Here is a 24296-nt window from a genome sequence, read left to right as displayed (position 1 = left end):
GTATGGCGGTGATCAGGGATAATAGGACTGGTATGGCGGTGATCAGGTATAATAGGACTGGTATGGCGGTGATCAGGGATAATAGGACTGGTATGGCGGTGATCAGGGATAATAGGACTGGTACGGTGGTGATCAGGGATAGTAGGACTGGTATGGCGGTGATCAGGGATAATAGGACTGGTATGGTGATCAGGGATAGTAGGACTGGTATGGCGGTGATCAGGGATATTAGGACTGGTATGGCGGTGATCAGGGATAGTAGGACTGGTATGGTGGTGATCAGGGATAGTAGGACTGGTATGGCGGTGATCAGGGATAGTAGGACTGGTATGGCGGTGATCAGGGATAATAGGACTGGTATGGTGGTGATCAGGGATAATAGGACTGGTATGGTGATCAGGGATATTAGGACTGGTATGACGGTGATCAGGGATAGTAGGACTGGTATGGTGGTGATCAGGGATAGTAGGACTGGTATGGCGGTGATCAGGGATAGTAGGACTGGTATGGCGGTGATCAGGGATAATAGGACTGGTATGACGGTGATCAGGGATAGTAGGACTGGTATGGTGGTGATCAGGGATAATAGGACTGGTATGGTGATCAGGGATATTAGGACTGGTATGACGGTGATCAGGGATAGTAGGACTGGTATGGCGGTGATCAGGGATAGTAGGACTGGTATGACGGTGATCAGGGATAATAGGACTGGTATGGCGGTGATCAGGGATAATAGGACTGGTATGGCGGTGATCAGGACGCTGTGAGTGGGTGGTTGGATCTACGTTGTGTGTAGAATTCCTTAGAAGTCCCGTAGTCCTCATTGAGCTCTCATCCACAGTCTCCTCATCCATCTTGGTGGAGTACAAGGTTAGCGTGCAGCTGTGGCAGGAAGTGACAGATGAATAGAACGTATTCCCCCATGTCCGCCTCGTGTATCTCACTGTAAAACACATCACATGTAATGCTCCCCCAGGACTGCTCATGACGAGCATACATGGAGATTTCAGCTGTTATAATGAAATCCTGGAAATCCCCCCATAACACGCATGCTGGCAGCTGCAATACAAGCGCTATTGTTTCTGGAAAGTACTACCTACAGAATGTCGGTAACCCCTTCCTGCTGCGATCACAACTCAGGGCACCGCTGACTGTCAGGCACTTCCCCAGATAGTGGACAGGCCCTTGGAACTCTTCTGTACAACGCAGGGCGGCAGGTCCTGCATTGTGTGCAATGATATCTGAGAACTGCGAACAGTCGGGCAGAGAAACAAAGAGACTTTAGGGGAGCAGTCACATGAAGAGGAGGGAGCTTGCAGGAGCGAGGAATAAGGCAAGCATGTCCCCTTATTCATTATCCCCCAAACAAGCAGTTATCCTTGCAGTAGGGAGGAGGATCCACTGAAAGGATGAAGATTTTTCATCCCTGGGGTTCAGTTTTGGGCTCCATTCACACTTTTGTTTGCGATTTCATGACAATCACTTCATGGGCTGCCCTATGTGAGTTAGTCGTCCGAAAACTTTGTTCTGCCCCCCCGTGACCCGTATTCAGCAGGCTAAAGCTCACTGTTGGCTGACTTCACCCAGGCAGTCCAGACACTGGAGAGATCTCGATTTTAATGTCGGGATCCACCGGGATGCCTGGACCAGCTGCTTGTTCAGCCTCTTAGCGATCCACTGAAAGCCTGCGCCAGCCGCTCCCAACCCCTCCACAGCCCGACAGAGCAGAGAGCTGGTGACTGACAGTCAGCTCTCTGCTCACTGAAGACTGAGAACTGAGCGATCAGTGGTGTTTGATTGCTCAGTTCTCAGTCTTAGAAACAGCGGAGGGCTGATGCAGCATTGCACCAATGATGCACCCATCTAGGTTAGTATAACTATATCGAAACTATGCCAATAGTATAAAGCATGGGACTTTTAAAAAGGCACAGCAATTTTTTTTTTAAATATAACATATATTCAAATTTGCTTAAAATTAGACAATATTCATATTCGGGTGAAGTAGGTAAGTATAATTGTCCGATAGACATGAAAAGCTGCATTTTGCTTTTTTAATGCTTCTCTTTTAAGTAATTTTAAAAGGTCAAGAAAATGCAGCTTTTCACGTGTGCACAAAATGAAAAAAAAAATTTGATCTAATGCCAAAAGTGGAGAAAGAGAAGTATGGCCAAACTTCTCTTCTGGGTCAAAGGGGTGCACTTACTTTAGCTCTCCTGTGACCCAGAGTCACAGCTGGCAAAAGCTTGACGTCACAGAGCCACTCAAGGCTCTGAAAGGATCCCAACCATTTTGGCGGGATCCACCCAACTGCCCGATTGACCCAGCTGCGCCCCCCCCCCCCCTCCAGCCCTGTGCTCCAGTGAGTTGGAGGGGCAGAGCAGAGATCAACAGTCACTGCTCTCCGCTCCAAGGTGACCGAGACCTGAGAACATTGTGGGAACAGTTTGGGGATGGTCCCTTCCTGTTCCAACATGACTGCACACCAGTGCACAAAGCAAGGTCCATAAAGACATGGATGAGCGAGTTTGGGGTGGAGGAACTGGCCTGCACAGAGTCCTGACCTCAACCCGATAGAACACCTTTGGGATGAATTAAGAGTGGTGACTGCGAGCCAGGCCTTCTCGCCCAACATCAGTGCCTGACCTCACAAATGCGTTTCTGGAAGAAGCCTACCCAGAAGAGTTGAAGCTGTTATAGCTGCAAAGGGTGGGCCAACTCAGTATTGAACCCTATGGACTAAGACTGGGATGCCATTAAAGTTCATGTGCGTGTAAAGGCAAACGTCCCAATACTTTTGATAATATAGTGTATAGTAATTATTAGTAGGGGTTAAGAAAGAAAGTGATTTAAAGGGTTCCTCCATACTAAAAACGGTGACAATGACGCGGCTCTTTACCTATGTGATTGGCTGTGTCCACTCACATATAAACACGGAATTCCTGGTAATCGTCTCTCCTCACAGACCTGTCAGCAGCGGCGGAGGTGATGGGATGTTGCTCCTTGCTTGGTATGGAGACGAGTGAGGGGAAAGTCTCCATACCATTGCAGGGTGGAAGCGACCTCAAAAAATCACTTCCGCCCATGGCTCATAATGGGCCATTTTTTATTTATTTTTTGTATTTTTTTTAAATGATTTTTTTTTGTAATTGCGTTTTAGTGTAACTATGATATCCGAGGTCTTTTTGACCCCAAATCTCATATTTAAGAGGTCCTGTCATGTTTTTTTTTTTTTTTTTTTTTTTAAAGAAGTGTAAAAATGAAAATGTAAAATAAATAAGAAAAGCCGGGCCCGACGAGCTCACACGCAGAAGAAAACGCATACGTGAGTAGCGTCTGCATATGAAAACGGTGTTTAAACTACACATGTGAGGTATTGCCACGATCGGTAGAGCGAGAGCAATAATTCCAGCCCTAGACCTCCTCTGTAACTCAAAACATGCAACTGATAGCATTTTTTAAACGTGCCTATGGAGATTTTTAAGGGTAAAAGTTTGTCGCCATTCCACGAGCGGGCTCAATTTTGAAGCGTGACATGTTGGGTATCAATTTACTCCGCGTAACATTATCTTTCACAATATAATAAATTATTAGGCTAACTTTACTGTTACCTAATTTTTTACTTAAAAAAAAAAGTACTTGTTTCCAAAAAAAGTGCGCTTGTAAGAGCGCTGTGCAAATACGGTGTGACCGAAAGTATTGCAACAACCGCCATTTTATTCTCTAGGGCAGGCTTTCTCAACCTTTTAACCCTAGAGAAACCCCAAAAAGAATTTTTATGTCTCGAGGAACTTTTACTAAAACCAAATCACCGGGGCTCAATGGGAACAATGCCCAGTATACCGGTGGTCAATAGGAAGAATGCCCCCCTTAAAGTGGTGTTCAGACTGCCACCCTTAAAGACAGCTAAAAAGATATTTGTGAGGGTAGGTTGGTGTCGCGCTGTTCTGGTTTAAGGTATTACACAGGAGGGGATAGTTCCCTATATTTCTCACTCAAAGATATGGGGGAGGGGTATTATCCCTTAACACAATATGAAACTATTCCCCTCTAGCTAGAAGTGCATATGATATAGTTATATTTATATAAATTATCAGACACTGAAATAAACCCAGGCTATTAAAAAAAATTTAAGATTTTTCTTTTTTTAATTAGTAAACGAACTACAGGGGTGCCTGCACCTAGACCCCACACAAGAAATATAATACTTGTTTGACCAGAAAGGTAAGTTCAGTGTAATCGTGGTACACCAATAGGAACAATATAGTCAGAAGAATTATCAGAAAAGTAAACGCACTGCAGAGCCAGCTATAGTCAGCTGACTAAACATGCACCAGAATGGAAATATAAGCTTAGCTCCGTCACTTTCAGCAGACCCAGCAAGCAAAAAAGTGCTATGTGCTAATAAAACCAGGGTAAAATAAATAACAACTACATGTCTCTTGGTGCAGTGTATAAAACGTAATTTAAAATAAAAGTGAAATCAGGTGACCAAAATAGAGTAATAAACGTGCTCATCATAAGATAGAGTAAACATGATGTAAGAAAAAATGATAAAATTGTAAAATCTGTACATGCTCATCATAAGATAGAATAAACATGATGTAAGAAAAAATGATAAAATTGTAAAATCTGTTTCTAAACGAAAAATAAACACCCTACAGAGCCTCTATATCAGGTATATAAGGTTTAACTTGTTGAGAAGTGCCAAGTGCAATAAATTAATAAACGTGAATTTCATAAGGTAGACCAAAACATAGTGTGGGGGGAAAAAAAAAAAAAAAAAAAAAAAAAGGTAAAAGTAAATACCCTACAGAGCCACTAGATAAGTATGTTAAGCTTTTTTTAAAAAAAAAAAACACAAAAAAAAAAACACACAATTCCAAAAGTGCCAAGTGCAATAAAGATTAGGTACCGATACGCTAACGAGACTCTAGAGCAACATATGTGAAAGCAAAAGTGCATAAGTATCAAAATAATAAACACACTACAGAGCCAAGTTCATATGTGCAGTGAGCTGCACGTGGATCAGCAAGCTGCTGGATCTACTTTAGCAAATTAGTCCAACACACAGGTGATGGGAGGGAACAGTGTGAGGGCACTTCAACAATATATTATATAATATATATTATATATAAATATATATATATATATATATATATATATATATATATATATATATATATATATATATATATATATATATATATATATATACACATATATAGTTCCTCAAGGTGCTCGTGTTTTTGTTGTAACTGTGCAATCTGATTGGAGAAACGCCGCTTCCCAGTGGATTCCTTTTTTTGTGACCATACACTCAGGTGGGCAATGGCCCCTTACCTTATGGTAAGGCAAAAAACACCTTAAGCTGGAGGTCTCTTTAAGGTTCCTCCCACCAGGTTAAAACTTCTCCTTTCCAATGTGTGTTGGAGCTCCAGGGGACCATGGTAAATTAATACAAGAGGGGTACCATAGTGTAGTCATTTTGAATGATAACCAATTTATTAAAGAAAATTACACAAAGGTACTCACAATTTTTCATTCATAAAATATCAGTGTAAAAAGGAGTAACAAACTCGTATCTCTATGCAGCAGCAGAGGGCGTCCTTCCTGTCCCTATGTGTGGCATCACATCACGTGACTTCATCAGATATTTGGCGTCATGCTGTTGGCTTTGCCAAGTGGTGCAGAACCTTGAGCTCTGTTGGCATCATCAAATAGGTGGTAAATCAGCCACAGCTCAAGGAACCCCTAGCAACCTCTGGAGGAACCCCGGGGGTTCCATGGAACCCTGATTGAGAATGGCTTCTCTAGGGTGATAGAAAAAAAAAATGTATAATGTTTGGGGGTTCTAAGTAATTTTCTAGCAAAACATTTTTTTTTTTAACTTGTAAACAACAAATCTCAGAAAGAAGCCTGGCCCTTAAGTGGTTAAATAAAACTATTCTGGAAGTGCTCTTGCCTCCAGATATGACAAATCTGATTACTGTGTCAATCCGAAGAGGAGATAACACAGCCGGGATCAGCTGGAGAACACGAGGGCTTTTATGGTTGGGCGATATTCCTTCCGGACTTTGATAAAAGGAGCAGCCATGAAATCCAACCAGTCACAAGAAGATTGCAAATTACTCGGCGTGTCTCCTTCTGACATTCCTGGAGTTACACAACACGGCTTTGTCCCCCAAAATACAGAAATGGGGCCCCCCCCATTGATGAGGACCCCCCACCTTTAGTTCCTGACACTGACATGAATTGAGGGGAGACGGGTCCCCGAGATAGAAGGCACAGGAACAGAAGTGGTTTTGTTTCGGCTCTTGGCCCCACGGAGACGATTCTATTACTTCCACCTTACACAACGCTTTAGAATTTTCTCACAAGATTTCGGACCCTCAACAGGATTCTGGAGCCAATCCCACCCGAGTCTGCACAGCAAACTGCTGTCTTATAGGCCCCCCTTACACACGAGAGTAAACAAAACTCCATGTCTATTACTGATCTGAACGCAGGTGAATTGTTGTCTATGGAACAACGCACAGCGCTGTGTAAAGATCAGACCGTTCACGCCACATGCGGACCAGTGCGTTGTTTTTCTTTTCTGAATGGAAAACTCATGGATAGCGGATTATATGGTTTTCAATGGCATCGTTCACACCAGTGGGGTCAGTTCTAGTTAAAAAGTAAAAAACGTGCTGCATTTTTTTTCTGCACTGAACAGGAACGCGGTAAAATGCATCAACAATACACTGGAACACACCAAAAAAAGAAAAAAAAAAAACGCCCTGGAACCCACATTTCCTTATTTAACCACTTCCCAGACCGCCCGCCGTCATTATAAATTGGTACTTTGACGTTAAATACTGGGGTTATGGCAGGTATTTTCTTAAACGGCAGATGGTCCCCTTTAAGATAAAAGTGGTCTCTGCGGCGGATTCGTCCGGCATGGATAAGCGGTACTGATGGGCATGGATAGGCGGCACTGATGGACAGCACTAACTGGCATCACTAATGGGCACTGACTGGTGTCACTGATAGGCACTGATTGGTAGCACTGGGGGATTTTATTGTAATCAGTGAACTGGTGATCAGGATGAAGATAAAAGTGGTCTCCATGGCGGATTCGTCACGAGATCACTTTTATTGGCGGTGGCCCTGTTGGGGTCTGAAAGGTGACATGGATAGGTGGTACTGATGGGCACGGATAGGCAGCACTGACTGGCATTTCTAATGGACACTGACTGGAGGCACTGGGGGGGGGGGCTTTACTGTAATCAAGGCACCAGTGATCAGTGCCCCCCGATTACCTGTCCGGGTGTCCCCTGTGAGAAGACACCGCCGATTGGCTCTCCTCGCCACGCACTCTGTCAGTGTGAGGCGATGAGAGCGGATCGCTGGCACTTCTGCATTTACACGTGACCGGCTGTGTCCAATCAGCAATAGCTCTAGCACTAGACCTCCTCTGTAACTCTAAACAGGCAACCTGTAAACATTTTTAAAGGGTCGCCTATGGAGATTTTTCCACAAGCATGCCCAAATGACATGTTAGGTATCCATTTACTCGGCATATCAGCTTTCACATTATACAACAAAAATTGGGCAAACTTTAATGTTTTTTTTTTTTTCATTCAAGTGTATTTTTTGAAAAAAATAAATAAAAAAATTGCGTTTGAAAGACCGCTATGCAAATACAGTGCGACATACATTTTTGTAATGACCGCCATTTTATTCTCTAGGGTCTCTGCTAAAAAAAATATATATATACACATACACACATACATACACATTTATATATATATATATATATATATATATATATATATATATATATATATATATATATATATATATATATATATATATATATATATATATATATATATACACACATACATATATATATATATACACATATATATATATATATATATATATACATATATATATATATATATACACACACACACATATTATATATATATATATATATATATATATACACACACACACACAATGTTTGTATATGTTTTTTATTTTCTAGCAAAAAACACTGACAACAAATGCCAGCAAAAAGCCTGGCCTTAAAGTGGTTAATGCTGCACAACATCATTGTGTGAATGACCTGCATAGAAAACCATTGTTCTCTATGTGCCTTGCAGTCACCTGTGTCGATCTGCTGCAAGGAGGTGGATTTGTTTTATTTTTTGCTTCCCTTACATTTATCGGCGTCTCTCCACCTACAGTAAACATTCTGCTGTGAACCGAGTGGAGGAGGATAAATAAACCAAGAGAACGTGCGCACCTCGTCTAGCCGAGGCTGAGCCGGTATGGACCTTCCTGATAGGTGGGTTTCGTTCTGCGCCATTCTATAGCATCAAATGAGTCATGGAAAGCGTGGGCGGCTTATCACAAAGAGAATTGCGGGGCGGTTTATGTTGTTTCTTGCTTTTATATAAACCTAACCTAGAAATAATCAGTAAAATGGTTAAAGATTAACCATCTGACCAGAAAATTAGGAACATTGGAGATTATTAGTACAATAAGAAAAAAAAAAAAAGATGGTGCGGGCACACAATGTGCACACACATTTTAGACGTTTTTTTAAATCAGAAATATAATGTATGACGTTCAATAGCAATATAATCTTTAAGCGGTATTAAACCCAAAACCCAAAAAAATGTAATGCATTTCATCCTACCAAATCAGATGTTGTGGCTGCATTAGTTTTCTCTCCCCTGCCCCTTTCACCTGGTGATCTGGCCAGTACCCCACTTCCTGGATTAAAGTTCCCCCTACTTCCTGGATTCAGCTGCCCCCTACTTCCTGGATTCAGCTGCCCCCTACTTCCTGGATTCAGCTGCCCCCTACTTCCTGGATTCAGCTGCCCCCTACTTCCTGGATTCAGCTGCCCCCTACTTCCTGGATTCAACTGCCCCCTACTTCCTGGATTCAACTGCCCCCTACTTCCTGGATTCAACTGCCCCCACTCTGGATGAAGGAGCACAGGGGGCACCTTTGGACAGCAGCATTGTCAGTGTGAGGGGAGGGGAGTGTAAGGTCTGATTCACACCTGTGGCATTTTTAGTGCTTTTTGCATTTTGCAGATTTGCACTACAGAACGAGTTCCATAGGAAACCATGGTAAATGGACTGCAGTGCAAATATGCAAAATGCAAAAAGCACTAAAACTGCCACAGATGTGACTCCAGCCTTAGATGGACTAGTAGATTTACAGTGCCTGGAAAAAGTATTCATACCTCTTGAAAATTTCCACATTTTGTCATGTTACAACCACAAATATAAATATATTTTATTGGGATTTTATGTGATAGACCAACGCAAAGTGGCACATAATTGTGAAGTGGAAGGAAAATTATATTTTTTTTTCAAAATGTTTTACAAATAAATATCTGAGAAGTGTGGGGTACATTTGTGTTCAGCCCCCTTTACTCCGATACCTCTAACTAAAATCTAGTGGAGCCAATTGCCTTCAGAAGTCACCTAATTCATAAATAGAGTCCACCTGTGTGTAACTTGATCTCAGTAGAAATACAGCTGTTCTGTGAAGCCCTCAGAGGTTTGTTAAAGAGCCTTAGTGAACAAACAGCATCATGAAAGCCAAGGAACACACCAGACAGGTCAGGGATAACGTTGTGGAGAAGTATAAAGCAGGGTTATGTTATAAAAAAATATCCCAAGCTTTGAACATCTCACGGAGCTCTGTTCAATTCATTATCTGAAAATGGAAAGAGTATGGCACAACTATAAAACCTACCAAGATGTGGCCGTCCACCTAAACATACAGGCCGGGCAAGGAGAGCATTCATCAGAGAAGAGCCAAGAGGTCCATGGTAACTCTGGAGGAGCTGCAGAGATCCACAGCTCAGGTGGGAGAATCTGTCCACAGGACAACTATTAGTTGTGCTCTCCACAAATCTGCCCTTTATGGAAGAGTGACAAGAAGAAAGCCATTGGTGAAAGAAAACCAAAAGAAGTCCCCTTTTCAGTTTGTGAGAAGCCATGTGGGGGAAACAGCAGACATGAGGAAGAAGGTACTCTGGTCAGGTGAGACCAAAATTTTACTTTTTGGCCTAAAATTAAAACACTTTGTGTGGCGGAAAACTAACACTGCACATCACCTTGAACACACCATCCCCACCGTGAAACATGGTGGTGGAAGCATCAGGTTGTGGGGATGTTTTTCTTCAGCAGGGACAGGGAAGCTGGTCAGAGTTGATGGGAAGATGGATGGAGCCAAATACAGGACAACCTTAGAAGAAAACCTGTTATGCCCCGTACACACGAGCGGACTTTTCGACATCCAAACTCCGACGGACTGAGTCCGGCGGACTATCCGATCGTGTGTGGGCTGCAACGGACTTTAGCGAAGCTAAAGTCTGACGGACTTTAGAAATGAAGCATGCTTTAAATTTTCCCGACGGAACTCCGCCGGACCCGGTCCCCTTTGAAAAATCCGCTCGTGTGTGTGCTACTCCGACGGACTAAAACCGACGCTAGGGCAGCTATTGGCTACTGTCTAGGAACTTCCTACGTCGAATCCAGTCGTACGTCATCACGTTCGACTCCGTCGGAGTTTGGTGTGATGGTGTGTGGTCAAGTCCGTTCGGTCGAAAAGTCCGCCAGAACTCCGTCGGAACTCCGGCGGAACTCCTTTGGAGGTCTGTCAGACTTAATCCCTCTCGTGTGTACGGGGCATTAGAGTCAGCAAAAGACTTGAGACTGGGGCGGAGGTTCACCTTCCAGCAGGACAACGACCCGAAACATACAACCAGAGCTACAATGGAATGGTTTAGATCAGTGATGGCGAACCTTGGTACCCCAGATGTTTTGAAACTACATTTCCCATGATGCTCCACTACACTGCATAGTGCATAAGCATTATGGGAAATGTAGTTCCAAAACACCTGGGGTGCCAAGGTTCGCCATCACTGGTTTATATCAAAGCATATTCATGTCTTAGAATGACCCAGTCAAAGTCCAGACCTAAATCCTATTGAGAATCTGTGGCAAGACTTGAAAATTGCTGTTCACAGACGCTCTCCATCCAATCTGACAGAGCTTGAGATATTTTGCAAAGAAGAATGGGCAAAAATGTCCCTCTCTAGATGTGCAAAGCTGGTAGAGACATCCCCAAAAAGACTTGCAGCTGTAAGTGCAGTGAAAGGAGGTTCTACAAAGTATTGACTCCGGGGGGCACCATACAAATGTACCCCCCACACTTTTCACACATTTATTCGTAAAAAAAGTTTTAAAACCATTTATAATTTTCCTTCCACTTCACAATTATGTGCCGCTTTGTGTTGGTCTATCACATAAAATCCCAATAAAATACATTTACATATTTGGTTGTAACGTGATAAAATGTGGAAAATGTCAAGGGGTATGAATACTTTTTCAAGGCACTGTACATACACTAACAAATTGAAGCCAAACTATAACACTTTATAATCAGTTACAGCAACAGTTTTTTATCTACTTTTGGGATAAAGGTTTTACACAAATAAAAAGCTGATCATTGTAAGCACCCCTGTCCGTGGTAAATGGTTTTTCTCAGCGCTGTAACGGACACATTCTGCAGGAGAGCATCATATGAAAAACAGACTTACTGACTGGATCACCAGTAGAAAATAGAAGAAATCACATCTAAGAATTTGTAAGCTGCACTATATAAAATGCCTGCTTTTGGGTTAAATACTGGACTTTAATACTGAATTAAAGATACAAGCTTTCCACCACATCCCAAAGGTGATCTATTGGATGGAGATCTGGTGAGTGTGGAGGCCATTGGAGTCCAGTACATTCAAAGTCACTTAAAGGGGTTGTAAACCTACGTGTTTTTTCACCCCCAACCCCCCCCCCCCCCCCCCCCGTTTTTGAGCCGGTTCGTTAGACATTAGTATTCGTTTTTTGTCCGAATTTCAGGCATTTTAGTTTTGGTTTTGACAAACGATAACAAAAGTGCAGAATCCGAGAAACAAAAGTTCCGACATAAATAAATGCTTTATTTTTAGTTTTCCTTGTTACAACAGTTCGATATAGAATAGGAGATTCGACGTGACTCTGACAACAATCTGTGTCTATAGAACCTGTGGTCGAATGTGCCCAACCTTACCTCTATTAGTCCAAGATTATATAGAGAAAATATTCTAAAGTGCTAATTTTAAAGGCTAATTTGCAAGTTACTGTCCTAAAAAGTGTTTGGGGACCCGGGTCCTGCCCCAGGGGACATGGATCAATGCAAAAAAAAGTTTTAAAAACGGCCGTTTTTTCGGGAGCAGTGATTTTAATAATGATTAAAGTGAAACAATAAAAGTGTAATATTCCTTTAAATTTCGTAGCTGGGGGGTGTCTATAGTATGCCTGTGAAGGGGCGCATGTTTCCCGTGCTTAGAACTGTCCAAATTTTGTCAATTTTTTTTTTTTTGACTCAGGGTTCCCCTTAATATCCATACCAGACCTGAAGGGCCTGGTAATTGAATTTGGGGGACCCCCACGCTTTATTTATTTATTTTTATCAATGACTTTCAATGAGTGTTCTCTGTATTACGGAGCCGACAATTCATTATAGCCACGAGTGATTTTAACCACTTCCCGACCAGCGCACGACGATGTACGTCGACAGAATGGCACGGGCAGGCATATTGGCGTACAGGTACGTCCAATCTTCAATGCCGCCCTGCGCTGGTCGGGACCCCCGTGAGTCCGGTCGTGGAACCCGCGGACTCGATCGCCGCGGGCATCCCCGAGATCATCTCACGGAGCGGCCGAATGGAGGAAATGCCGAGTAAACAGCATTTCTCCATTCTGCCTAGCAACTAGTGAGGCTGATCTCTGCTCCATGTGATTGGAGCAGAGATCAGTGTACACTAAATGAAAGCCCAACACCCCCCACAGTTAGTAACACACCGCTAGGAACACTTAACCCCTACACTGCCACCCACTGGTTAACCCCTTAACTGCCAGTGTCATTTACACAGGAATCACTGCATTTATATAGCAGTGATTACTGTATAAATGACAATGGTCCCAAAAATGTGTCAAAAATGTCCGATGGGTCCCCCACAATGTCGCAGTTGCAATAAAAATCGCTGATCACCGCCATTACTAGTAAAAAAAAAAAATAATAAAAAATTATTAATAAAAATGCTATAAAACTATCCCTATTTTGTAAACGCTATAACTTTTGCGCAAACCAATCAATAATCGCTTATTGCGATTTTTTTACCAAAAATATGTAGAAGAATATGTATCGGCCTAAACTGAGGGAAAAAAATGTTTTTTATATATTTTTGGGGGATATTTATTATAACAAAAAGTAAAAAATAATGCGTTTTTTTCTAAATTGTCGCTCTATTTTTGTTTATAGCGCAAAAAATAAAAACCGCAGGGGTGATCAAATACCACCAAAAGAAAGCTCTATTTGTGGGAAAAAAAGGACGTCAATTTTGTTTGGGAGCCACGTCGCACGACCGCGTAATTGTCAGTTAAAGCGACGCAGTGCCGAATCGCAAAAAGTGGTCTGGTCTTTGACCAGCAAAATGGTCCGGTCTGAAAGTGGTTAAAGGACTTCTTTTCCTTGCAAAATGAGACTTTGTGCAGGGACAGTTCTAAGCACCAGAAACATGCGCCCCTTCACAGGCATACTATAGACACCCCCCAGCTACGACATTTAAAGGAATATTACACTTTTATTGTTTCACTTTAATCATTATTAAAATCACTGCTCCCGAAAAAACGTCCGTTTTTAAAACTTTTTTTTGCATTGATCCATGTCCCCTGCGGCAGGACCCGGGTCCCCAAACACTTTTTAGGACAGTAACCTGCATATTACCCTTTAAAATTAGCACTTTAGATTTTGAACGTTGGAGTCCCATAGACTTTAATAGGGTTCTAAAGTTCACACGAAGTATGCTATATACTAGCTCCGTCCAATCTTCTTTATACATTCGACACACACCATAAGCCTTAAAGACAGATTCCACCGTAATTCATGTGGATTTTCGGACGAATGCAATTTTTGAACAAAAAACGAAATAAATAAAAACGAATTTCGGGAGTAACTAAATAAATGTATTTTTCTGACGAAAACGAAATTCCGAAATGAAATATTTTACTCTGCACATGTCTACTGTTCGTTCCCACAATGGTGACGCACACACACACCCTCTCTGGCCGGGGGCTCAGCTCTTGATTGGATAGGTTGATAGCAGCGCAGCCAATGGCTCCCGCTGCTGTCAATCAAATCCAATGATGCTGGTGGCGGGGTCGGGGCAGAGTCTGGAATTCTGTCTATGAATGCAAATGCCCTAGGGGGTTATCTGATGTGGGGAGGACCCCAGAAGAGCAGGTTCAGGGCCACGCTGTGCAAAATGTACCGCACAGTGGAGGTATGATACGTATGGAAAAAAAATTAGGGTTTACAACCCCTTTAAAATCCCTTTCTTCCCCATTCTGATGATCGGTTTGAACTTCAGCAAGTCGTCTTCACCACGTTTAGATGCCCAAATGCATCAAGTTTCTGCCATGCCAAACATTTACTAAGACAATACGGAGAAAGCTTCAAAAAAATAGTGCGCCTAACTAGACGCATTGCATGGGTGGGTTTGCTATACTGCCCGCTCCCTATTGGGAAATCCTGTGCCCCCGGAAGATGGAATGAGGATCTCCAGTAAGAAATGCATTGCTCACATTCCTGCCGTATCTTCACAGCGACCAGACATGGAGCATCCATCAGCATTCCAGGAGAGTTCTCCTACAACGGGCAGTATACACGGCCCCTACATTGTATCCAAACCCAAGAATAAAACATGTCATTTATTGCTGCTTACCAAGCCTTAGATGTGGTGGCAGCATTAGTTTTCTCTTTCTTTTTTGTGGTTTCCCTTCTTCTTTATTTTCACCTGGTGACCCTGCCATTGTAACACTCTTTCTGGGGCACCTGAAAGCTGATTGGCTACCATGCACAGCGGCATCAGATCTTGCACTCTCCAGTTTTAGTAAATCAGCCCCAGTTAGCCCGGGTTCACACTGCTGCGGGATTGAAATCGTGCGAGTTCAGCTTAACGAGCATGATTTTGATCTGTACCTTCCCCTAGTAAAAGCACCTCCCACACAGTTAAACACTGGCTAGGTACACATTTAACCCTTTGATCGCCCCTGCTGTTAACGCCTTCCCAGCCAGTATCATTGGTACAGTGACGGTGCAGTTTTTTTTTTTTTAGCACTGATCACTATATTATATTAGTGTCACTGGTCCCCAAAAAATTGGCAGTTAGGTGTCCAGTTTGTCCGCCGCAATATCGCAGTCCCGCTATAAGTCGCTGATCACCGGCATTACTAGTAAAAAAAAAAAAATTAATAATTCCATAAATCTTTTCCATAGTTTGTAGAAGCGATATAACTTTTGTGCAAACTAATCAATATACACTTATTGGGATTTTTGTTACCAAAAATATGTAGCAGAACACATATTGGCCTAAATTGATGAAGACATTTTTTTTTTTTTAATTTTTGTTATTAGATGCGATTTATAACAGAAGGTAAAAAATATTGGTTTGTTTTCAAAATTGTTGCTTGTTTTTTTGTTTATAGCGCAAACAATAAAAACGCAGAGTTGATCAAATACCAATAAAAAGAAAGCTCTATTTGTGGGAAAAAAGGGATATAAATTGTATTTGTGTGCCGCGTCGCATAACCGCGCAATTGTCAGTTAAAATAACGCAGTGCCGTATCGCAAAAAAAAGTGCCTGGTCACAAAGGGGGGTAAATCTTCCGGGGCTGAAGTGGTTAAAGCAGCCACTAGTGGGACAATCTACAGGTCTCTATATAATATATGAAAGGGGAATAAAACTCAGGAAGGATGTAAAAGGTCACATTAAAAAGAACTTCTAAATAGTAATAAACCTTAATAACTGAATAGGTTTTCTTTCCACGTTTCCTTTCATTTGCACCAGAATGTCATCATCACATGGAATAAAACACTAGTGACACAATGAGGTGTGTATTTACACAGCTGGGTGTTCCTGTGGATGTGGTATTAGTTATGATAAAGCTGAACAAATTAGGGCTAGTTCCCATAAGTGGCCAGGGGGGCTGTAAAAGCAGGTGGTTGAGCTGCGTGGGGGGTTGACTGCCCCCCAACCCCCCACCTAAAACACAGAAATGCAGCTGCTCAGGGCATCACACATGCTGCGGCCATGATGCTTTGCAGCCGTGGCACAAGTTAAATGAGATGCCATATCCGGCAGCAATGCATGAGGTTGTGGCACACTGGGTCAGTATTTTGAGGGTTAAAACAGGCAGTGGAGGAGGCCAAATATCACATCCTCAAGGCTTGCCAAATGCCATCTGAAAAGCAATCCACTGCAGATTGCTTTTTTTTTGGGGGGGGGGGGGGCTGCAATAATAGCTGAATGATTGCACGAGAACCAATCGTGCACACGTGGCAAACATTTAGTGTATTTCTCACGTTATGAATATTTCAGGTCTATCAGACAGGCAGCCCAAACAACCAATTAGGTGCTGCTAATTCCTGGGCAAACCCTTAGTGTTGTTCACTTTCACCCCCTTCCTGCCCAGGCCAATGTTCAGCGCTGTTGCATTTTAAATGACAATTGCGCGGCCATGCTACACTGTACCCATATAACATTTTTATCATTTTTTTTCACACAAATAGAGCTCTCTTTTGGTCGTATTTAATCACTTCTGTTTTTTTTTTTTTTTTTTTGCTAAATAAACGGAAAAAGACCGAAAATTCTGAGAAAAAAAAAAAAAAAAAAAAAAAACTTTATTTGTTATACATTTTTACAAATAAGTAATTTTTCCTCTTCACTGATGTGAACTGGGGAGGCGGCGCTGATGGGCACGGGGGGGAGGGCGCGCACTGATGGGTACGGGGGGGGAGGGGGGGGGCGCACTGATGGGCAAGGGGGGGAGGGGGGGGGCACTGATGGGCGCGGGGGGGGAGGCACGCACACCGATGGTCGCGGGGGGGGAGAGGCACGCGCACCGATGGTCGCGGGGGGGAGGCACGCGCACCGATGGGTGCGGGGGGGAGGCGCGCGCACCGATGGGCACGGGGAGGCGCACGCACCGATGGGCACGGGGGGGGGGCGCACGCACCGATGGGCACGGGGGGGGGGGGCGCACGCACCGATGGGCACGGGGGGGGGGGCGCACGCACCGATGGGCACGGGGGGGGGGGGCGCACGCACCGATGGGCACGGGGGGGGCGCACGCACCGATGGGCACGGGGGGGGCGCACGCACCGATGGGCACGGGGGGGGCGCACGCACCGATGGGCACGGGGGGGGCGCACGCACCGATGGGCACGGGGGGGGCGCACGCACCGATGGGCACGGGGGGGGCGCACGCACCGATGGGCACGGGGGGGGCGCACGCACCGATGGGCACGGGGGGGCGCACGCACCGATGGGCACGGGGGGGCGCACGCACCGATGGGCACGGGGGGGCGCACGCACCGATGGGCACGGGGGAGGCGCACGCACCGATGGGCACGGGGGGGGGCGCACGCACCGATGGGCACGGGGGGGCGCACGCACCGATGGGCACGGGGGGGGCGCACGCACCGATGGGCACGGGGGGGCGCACGCACCGATGGGCACGGGGGGGGGGGGGCGCACGCACCGATGGGCACGGGGGGGGGGGGGGCGCACGCACCGATGGGCACGGGGGGGGGGCGGCGCACGCACCGATGGGCACGGGGGGGGGGGCGCACGCACCGATGGGCACGGGGGGGGCGCACGCACCGATGGGCACGGGGGGGCGCACGCACCGATGGGCACGGGGGGGGCGCACGCACCGATGGGCACGGGGGGGGGGCACGCACCGATGGGCACGGGGGGGGCGCACGCACCGATGGGCACGGGGGGGGGGGGGCGCACGCACCGATGGGCACGGGGGGCACACGCACCGATGGGCACGGGGGGGGGGCACACGCACCGATGGGCACGGGGGGGGGCACACGCACCGATGGGCACGGGGGGGGGCACACGCACCGATGGGCACGGGGGGGGATGCACCGATGGGCACGGGGGGGGCACGCACCGATGGGCACGGGGGGGGCACGCACCGATGGGCACGGGGGGGGCACGCACCGATGGGCACGGGGGGGCGCACCGATGGGCACGGGGGGGGGGCGCACTGATGGGCACGGGGAGGGGGGGTTTGCCAGTTTTTTTTACATACAATGTTTGTTACATGTTACCATTATGGACACAAACCTATGAATGATTACATATGTTATGTAATCATTATTTAGCAATAAACTTTGTATTTGAAAAAAAAAGTCCCATTTTATTTCCTTTTTGTTTCTACTGAATCAGGGATGGAGACGTATTCACATGTTTCAGGGGCACATGTTGCGGATATACAGGGGCAGGGAGTTCCAGAGGATGGGAGAGGCTCTGGAGAAGTCTTGAAGGTGAGCATGGAAGAGGGTAACAAGGAAGCTAGAAAGCTGGAGGTCCTGGGAGGAGCGGAGGGGACGATTTGAGTGACATCTGCAGATGAGGTTGGTGATGTAGATGGGGGCGATGTTGTGGATGGCCTTGTATGTTATGGTTAGCATTTTGAATTTTACACGGTGGGGTAGGGGAAGCCAGTGAAGGGATTGGCAGAGAGGGGCAGCAGTCACGGATCCTGATAATCATGGTGGGGTTGATATTTCTAAGGTCCCTTTCACAGTGGGGCGGTGGGTAACACGCTGCTATTTTTAGCGACGCTTTACTGTCGTTTTTGCAGCCAAAAAAAGGGTTAAAACCGCCCGCAAGGCACTGCTACTGCAGCAGCGCTTTGCCGGCAGTATAGCGTCACCGCCCTATTGATCTCAATGGGCAGGAGCGGTTTAGGAGTGGTGTATACACCGCTCCTCCACCGCTCCAAAGATGCTGCTAGCAAGACTTTTTTTTTAGCGTCCTTCCAGCGCACCGCTCCAGTGTGAAAGACTGGAGACACAGGAGCGGCTCTTTCAGGGTTTTTTGCAGGCGCTATTTTTAGCGCTGTAGCTCCTGCAAAGCGCCCCAGTGTGAAAGGGGGTCCAAAAATTGAGTGAAAAATCTGGAGTAAGCCTTGCCCTTGCTGAAAAATTAGATTTTTTGACTTACCGTAAAACCCATTTCTCTGGGTTCATTTACAGACACAGCGCGCTATTATTCAGAACCATAGGGTTATATCGCCCTCTACAGGAATAGGACACTAGGCAGAACAAAGACTTGGCTATGCCTATGGGCAATCCTAGGTGATATTCAACCCCCTCTCTCTGCTACAGGCCTTTAGTAACAAGCAGTGTCAGGAGCATCAAAACCAAGGAGGGGTGGGTGCGTTGTCTGCCAAAAATACATTTTACGGCAAGTCAAAAAAATCCCATTTTCTCTTTCATTCATTGGCCGCCACAGCGCTCCATTACACAGAACCATAGGGACGTGCCAAAGCAGTGCCAAACACGAGGGGTGGGACAAAGAAAAATCCCAAGGCCAACACAAGAGCCAACCAGGTAAATGGAGCTCAACACAGAAACAAACTGGAGCCCAACCTGAACAGTACACCTTCAAGAGGGAATAGACCCTCTAAGCAGCAGCCGGCAACACCTAGCGGCCAAAAGAAGCATCCTCCTGTGAAAGATGATGTTACGCCGTGAGAATCAGGATCTGAATTCTAACTTAGAATTCTCACGGCGTAACATTCTAAGCAAAACAATAAATAAATTGTGATTCTCCTTTTTCCCAGAATCGTGCAACTCAACTGCATCCCCAGCAGAACGCCGGATATCACACATATGGATACTATCAGCTTCTGCAATGAAAACGCTCTATGAATGGAGGAGGTGGAACTTTCATTCACCTGCCAGTCCTCCATTCATACAGCACTTAATTTTAATTTTGGGAACCAATTCTACAAGCTTCTATGAATGGAGAATGGAGGAGGAAAGGGTGGGCATAGCCAGCATTTATGACAGCTGCAGCCACTCCATATTAATCCTCGCAGCACCAGAAGACCGCAGCTGCTGGGGTGCCCAGGAAAGGGGCAGAGGACCAAAGATTTCATAGAACACATCAGCCAACAGCACACTCCTCATTCATGTAAGTACCATCCCTGATGCAGGTTTAACAGAAAAATAGAAAAAAATCACTCAAACTTTAGCTTTAAGCGGGGTGAAGGTGGTACTTACAAGACAAATTCCTCCTCCCAGGATGGGCCCAGGGTGGGCTTTATGGCTGCAGTCGTGAACGTTTGGACTGGCTCATTGAGCTGTACAGAGCACACCACAGGGCCTGAGCATTAAAGGGGAGAGGACAACAAATCACTAATGACCAAAGTACAAAAAGCATACCAAAACGTCATTTCAGTACATGGCAAAAAGATTGGTCTTTTTATTTATTTTTTTGTCAACTTCTATTAGAATCTGTGTTCAACATTTACAAACGAGCTGAATGGTACTTGAAAAGCTTCAAGAAAGCTTGCTGAAAGCTCAGAAAATGCTTTTGTCAAAGCTCACTGTTCACACTGCTCTTCTACAAGCTGAAGCCGTGTCAAACAGGCCTACGAGCAGTGTGAACAGCGAGCTTTGACAAAAGCATTTTCTGAGCTTTCAGCAAGCTTTCTTGAAACTTTTTTAAAAGCACCTTTCAGCTCCAGTTCGTCAATGCTGAAAACAGATCCTAATGGGAGTGCTGACTGCCACTTTAAGTAAGCTGCTAGCAGGCTTTCAACAAGCTTTGAAGCCTGCAAGCAACTTGTTTAAAATGGCAATCAGCACTCCCATTAGGATCTGTTTTCAGCATATACAAACTGGATCTATATGTAGTTAAGTGGTCAACTCCAGAATTTAAAAATACTGTGTTACAGCACGAACGTCCCCATAAAGGTATAGAAAATACAAAGTAGGGGGTGGGGGTTTATAGGTGCAATTAGTACAAGGACATACCAAATTGAATAAAATCCCAATTTATTAAAGTTACAAAAAGGTACATAACAGTATTATACAATACATAAACAGCTTTACGGTCATTCAAGTTTATTGTAGCTCCTATAGTTGTTCTCACATCTCAAGTTCCTACATGTTTCTCTGTATGGCTTCTTCAGGGACAAATGTGGTTTTGTGGCTACTATATAAATGAACAGATTTATGTATTGATTTTATTGTATACACTATGTATAGTGCTGGTATTTTCTGATATAACATTACATGTATTTTTTGTAATTCTCTGTCTGTTCATTCCGATAGTAGCCACAAAACCAAGTTTTCCCCTGAGGAAGCCATACGGCGAAACATGTAGGATTAAGATGCGAGAACAACTATAAGAGCTACAATAACGTGTCCTGAATGACCTTAAACCTGTACCTTTGTAACTTTAATAAATTGCGATTTTATTCAATTTGGTATGTCCTTGTACTAATTGCATCTATAAAAAGTCCCATCCCCCCTACTTTGTATTTACAAACTGGAGATGACTGGTTCTTTAAAATAAAGGGTCAACAAAGCTTGCTGTTCTCACTGCACTCATACAAGCAGAAGCCCGTGTGAAGCAGGCCTAAAGCCCCATACACACTATCGGATTTTCTGCTGATTTTTGTCTTCAGATTTACCAAAACCATATAACATGAGGTCAAACCTTAGATGTTTTGATTTGTATGCAATCAGTTAGGCCCTTGTACTACATGGTTTTGGTACATCTGAAGACAAAAATCAGCAGAAAATCTGTATGGGGCTTATGATTTATTTAACATTTTTATGTAGCATGAAGTACAGTAATGACTTTTCCAACAAAAGACATCAAGAAAAAAACAATAGAGCTTTACACTACCTGGTGGGTTGGCTTCTTCCGTCAATGACGCTTTGATATTCCGCACCTGAAGCTTCAGCTCGTGGGCTCTGGGTGGTTTTGGGGGACAAACTACTGGAGAACCAACGCCAGCTCTATTCTGAAATGACAAGTGGTGCACGTTATGGGCACTGACCTCCCTGGTAACACCTACCATCACCATCACCACCTACCATCACCAAGCAAATTATTATAAGCGCTATGACAATACTGGGTCAGGTCCTTCAAAACAACCTCAGTTCCTCATGCCACGAATTCCAAACACTTCTTTGAGATTTTGGCCCATTGTGACTGTACCACGCAATTCCTGCATATTTGTCAGCTGCCAACCTCCCATAGGAGTTCACTGGATTCAGATCTGGTCATTAGCCAATCATCTGTGTCCCACAGCAGAAATGAAGATTCATCAGACCAGCCTACATTTTTCCAATGTTCATTCGTCCAGTTTTGGGGATTCGGTGCCCAGTGCAGCCTCAGCTTTCTGTTCTTGGCTGACAGAACTGGAACCCAACGCGGTCTTCTACTATTGTAGCCCATTTGCCTCAAAGTATTGGGCATTCTGAGATGTCCAATCTACTCAGCACAGTGGTAAAGGGCTGTTAAAGTGGAACTAAACACTCCTATCGTCTCCTATCAAGGAAGCTGCCATCTTGGCATTTGTTTGATCTTCAACTGCCGTGATGTTAAATTAAGGCCTCATGCACACAGAGCGTTTTTATAGCGGTTTTTAGCAGAGTCAGACTTTTTTTCTTTTTAGCAGCGTAAAAATGCCCCTCAATGTTATGGCCTCATGCGCACACGTAGGCTTTTAGAAGTGGCATAAAAACTGCAAAAAAACCCAGGGCCAGCACTATCTGAGGACCGGCGTTACAGTTGTAGAAACATCTGATGCTACTAAAAGCTGCTAAATGAGGCTTAATGCGTTTTGGGGCAAGGCCACCATCATCTGGAGACCACGCCTTCTTGTGACATCACCACCCATCATGCCCTGGGTGGTGTTGTCACAATGGGCGTGGTCTCCAGATGATGTCACCTGGTGGCCACGCCCCATGGCTATATAAGTAATAGTGCACACCGGACCTAACACAACAGTGGGAGCTTGCTTCAGGAGAAGACAGTGGAAGAAGAGCCAGAGGCAGTAGAAGAAGCAGAGGAAACAGACAGCGGAACAACACACTGGAGAGAGAAGACAAATTAGCAGAGGAGGGAGAAGAACCGGCGAGAGGAGAAGACCTCAGAGAGGGGAGAAGAACCGGAGAGAGGAGAAGACATCATCAGAGAGGGGAGAAGAACCAGAGAGAGGAGAAGACATCATCAGAGAGGGGAGAAGAACCGGAGAGGAGAAGACATCATCAGAGAGGGGAGAAGAACCGGAGAGAGGAGAAGACATCATCAGAGAGGGGAGAAGAACCAGAGAGAGAGGAGAAGACATCACCAAAGAGGGGAGAAGAACCGGAGAGAGGAGAAGACATCATCAGAGAGGGAAGAAGAACCGGAGAGAGGAGAAGACATCATCAGAGAGGGGAGAAGAACCGGAGAGAGGAGAAGACATCATCAGAGAGGGGAGAAGAACCGGAGAGAGAAGACATCATCAGAGAGGGGAGAAGAACCGGAGAGAGGAGAAGACATCATCAGAGAGGGGAGAAGAACCGGAGAGGAGAAGACATCACAGAGGGGAGAAGAACCAGAGAGAGAGGAGAAGACATCACCAGAGAGGGGAGAAGAACCGGAGAGAGAGGAGAAGACATCACCAGAGAGGGGAGAAGAACCGGAGAGGAGAAGACATCACCATAGAGGGCAGTGGCTTGATAATACTGACAATGTCATATGACGTCCGGTCAGGATATCGCAACCACTTTGCCAACGTCATTTGGCTATATGGCGGACGGCAAGTGGTTAAATATCTATATCAGCTTGACACAGACCTAAGTGTGTATCTCACAGGTCATAGTGTATTAAACAAGAAGTGAGTTCCTGTAGGTCTAACCCAGTGATGGCGAACCTTTGCACCCCAGATGTTTTGGAACTTCCCATGATGCTCTTGCACTCTGCAGTGTAGCGGAGCATCATGGGAAATGTAGTTCCAAAACATCTGGGGTGCAAAGGTTTGCCATCACTGGTCTAACCCAACAGGTTGGTGCTTTATAAATGTGCACTAGTAAAATAAATGGGGGAAAATAATCCAGGAGCAAAGTCTGGTCACATGACCTGTCTCAACACTTCATTGCTCTGGACCATTATCCTAATAGTGACAACAGTGGGCCTTGTCTGCACAATTTTGTGTCAGCGCAGCCACGTGTGGGAGGGGAGGATGAGACAGGGTGACAATGCAGGAGTGCAATTGGGAGACAATTGGGTTGTCATCCTATAACAGAAAAGTGGTTGATTTACTAAAACTGGAGAGTGCAAAATCTGGTGCAGCTCTGCATGGTAGCCAATC

At 45.0% G+C, this 24296-nt stretch overlaps 1 protein-coding gene across 2 annotated transcripts in view; it reads right to left on the bottom strand.

Annotated features, from left to right (window-relative positions):
- C2CD2 (C2 calcium dependent domain containing 2) overlaps positions 1–24296 on the bottom strand; it is a 171122-nt gene that overhangs the window by 47905 nt on the left and 98921 nt on the right. For both annotated transcript variants that reach the window (XM_077479840.1, XM_077479841.1), the window contains exons 7-8: positions 21839–21956; positions 20203–20305 (exon numbers count right to left, since the gene is read on the bottom strand). In XM_077479840.1, the coding sequence (XP_077335966.1) occupies positions 20203–20305; positions 21839–21956 (221 nt within the window). The remainder of the gene's footprint in view (positions 1–20202; positions 20306–21838; positions 21957–24296) is intronic.

This window comes from Lithobates pipiens, unplaced genomic scaffold (genome assembly GCF_037356315.1).
Source record: "Lithobates pipiens isolate NorthernLeopardFrog02 unplaced genomic scaffold, aLitPip1_a1.2 Scaffold_16, whole genome shotgun sequence".
NCBI lineage: Eukaryota > Metazoa > Chordata > Amphibia > Anura > Ranidae > Lithobates > Lithobates pipiens.
This window is presented reverse-complemented; position numbering and strand designations above follow the sequence as displayed.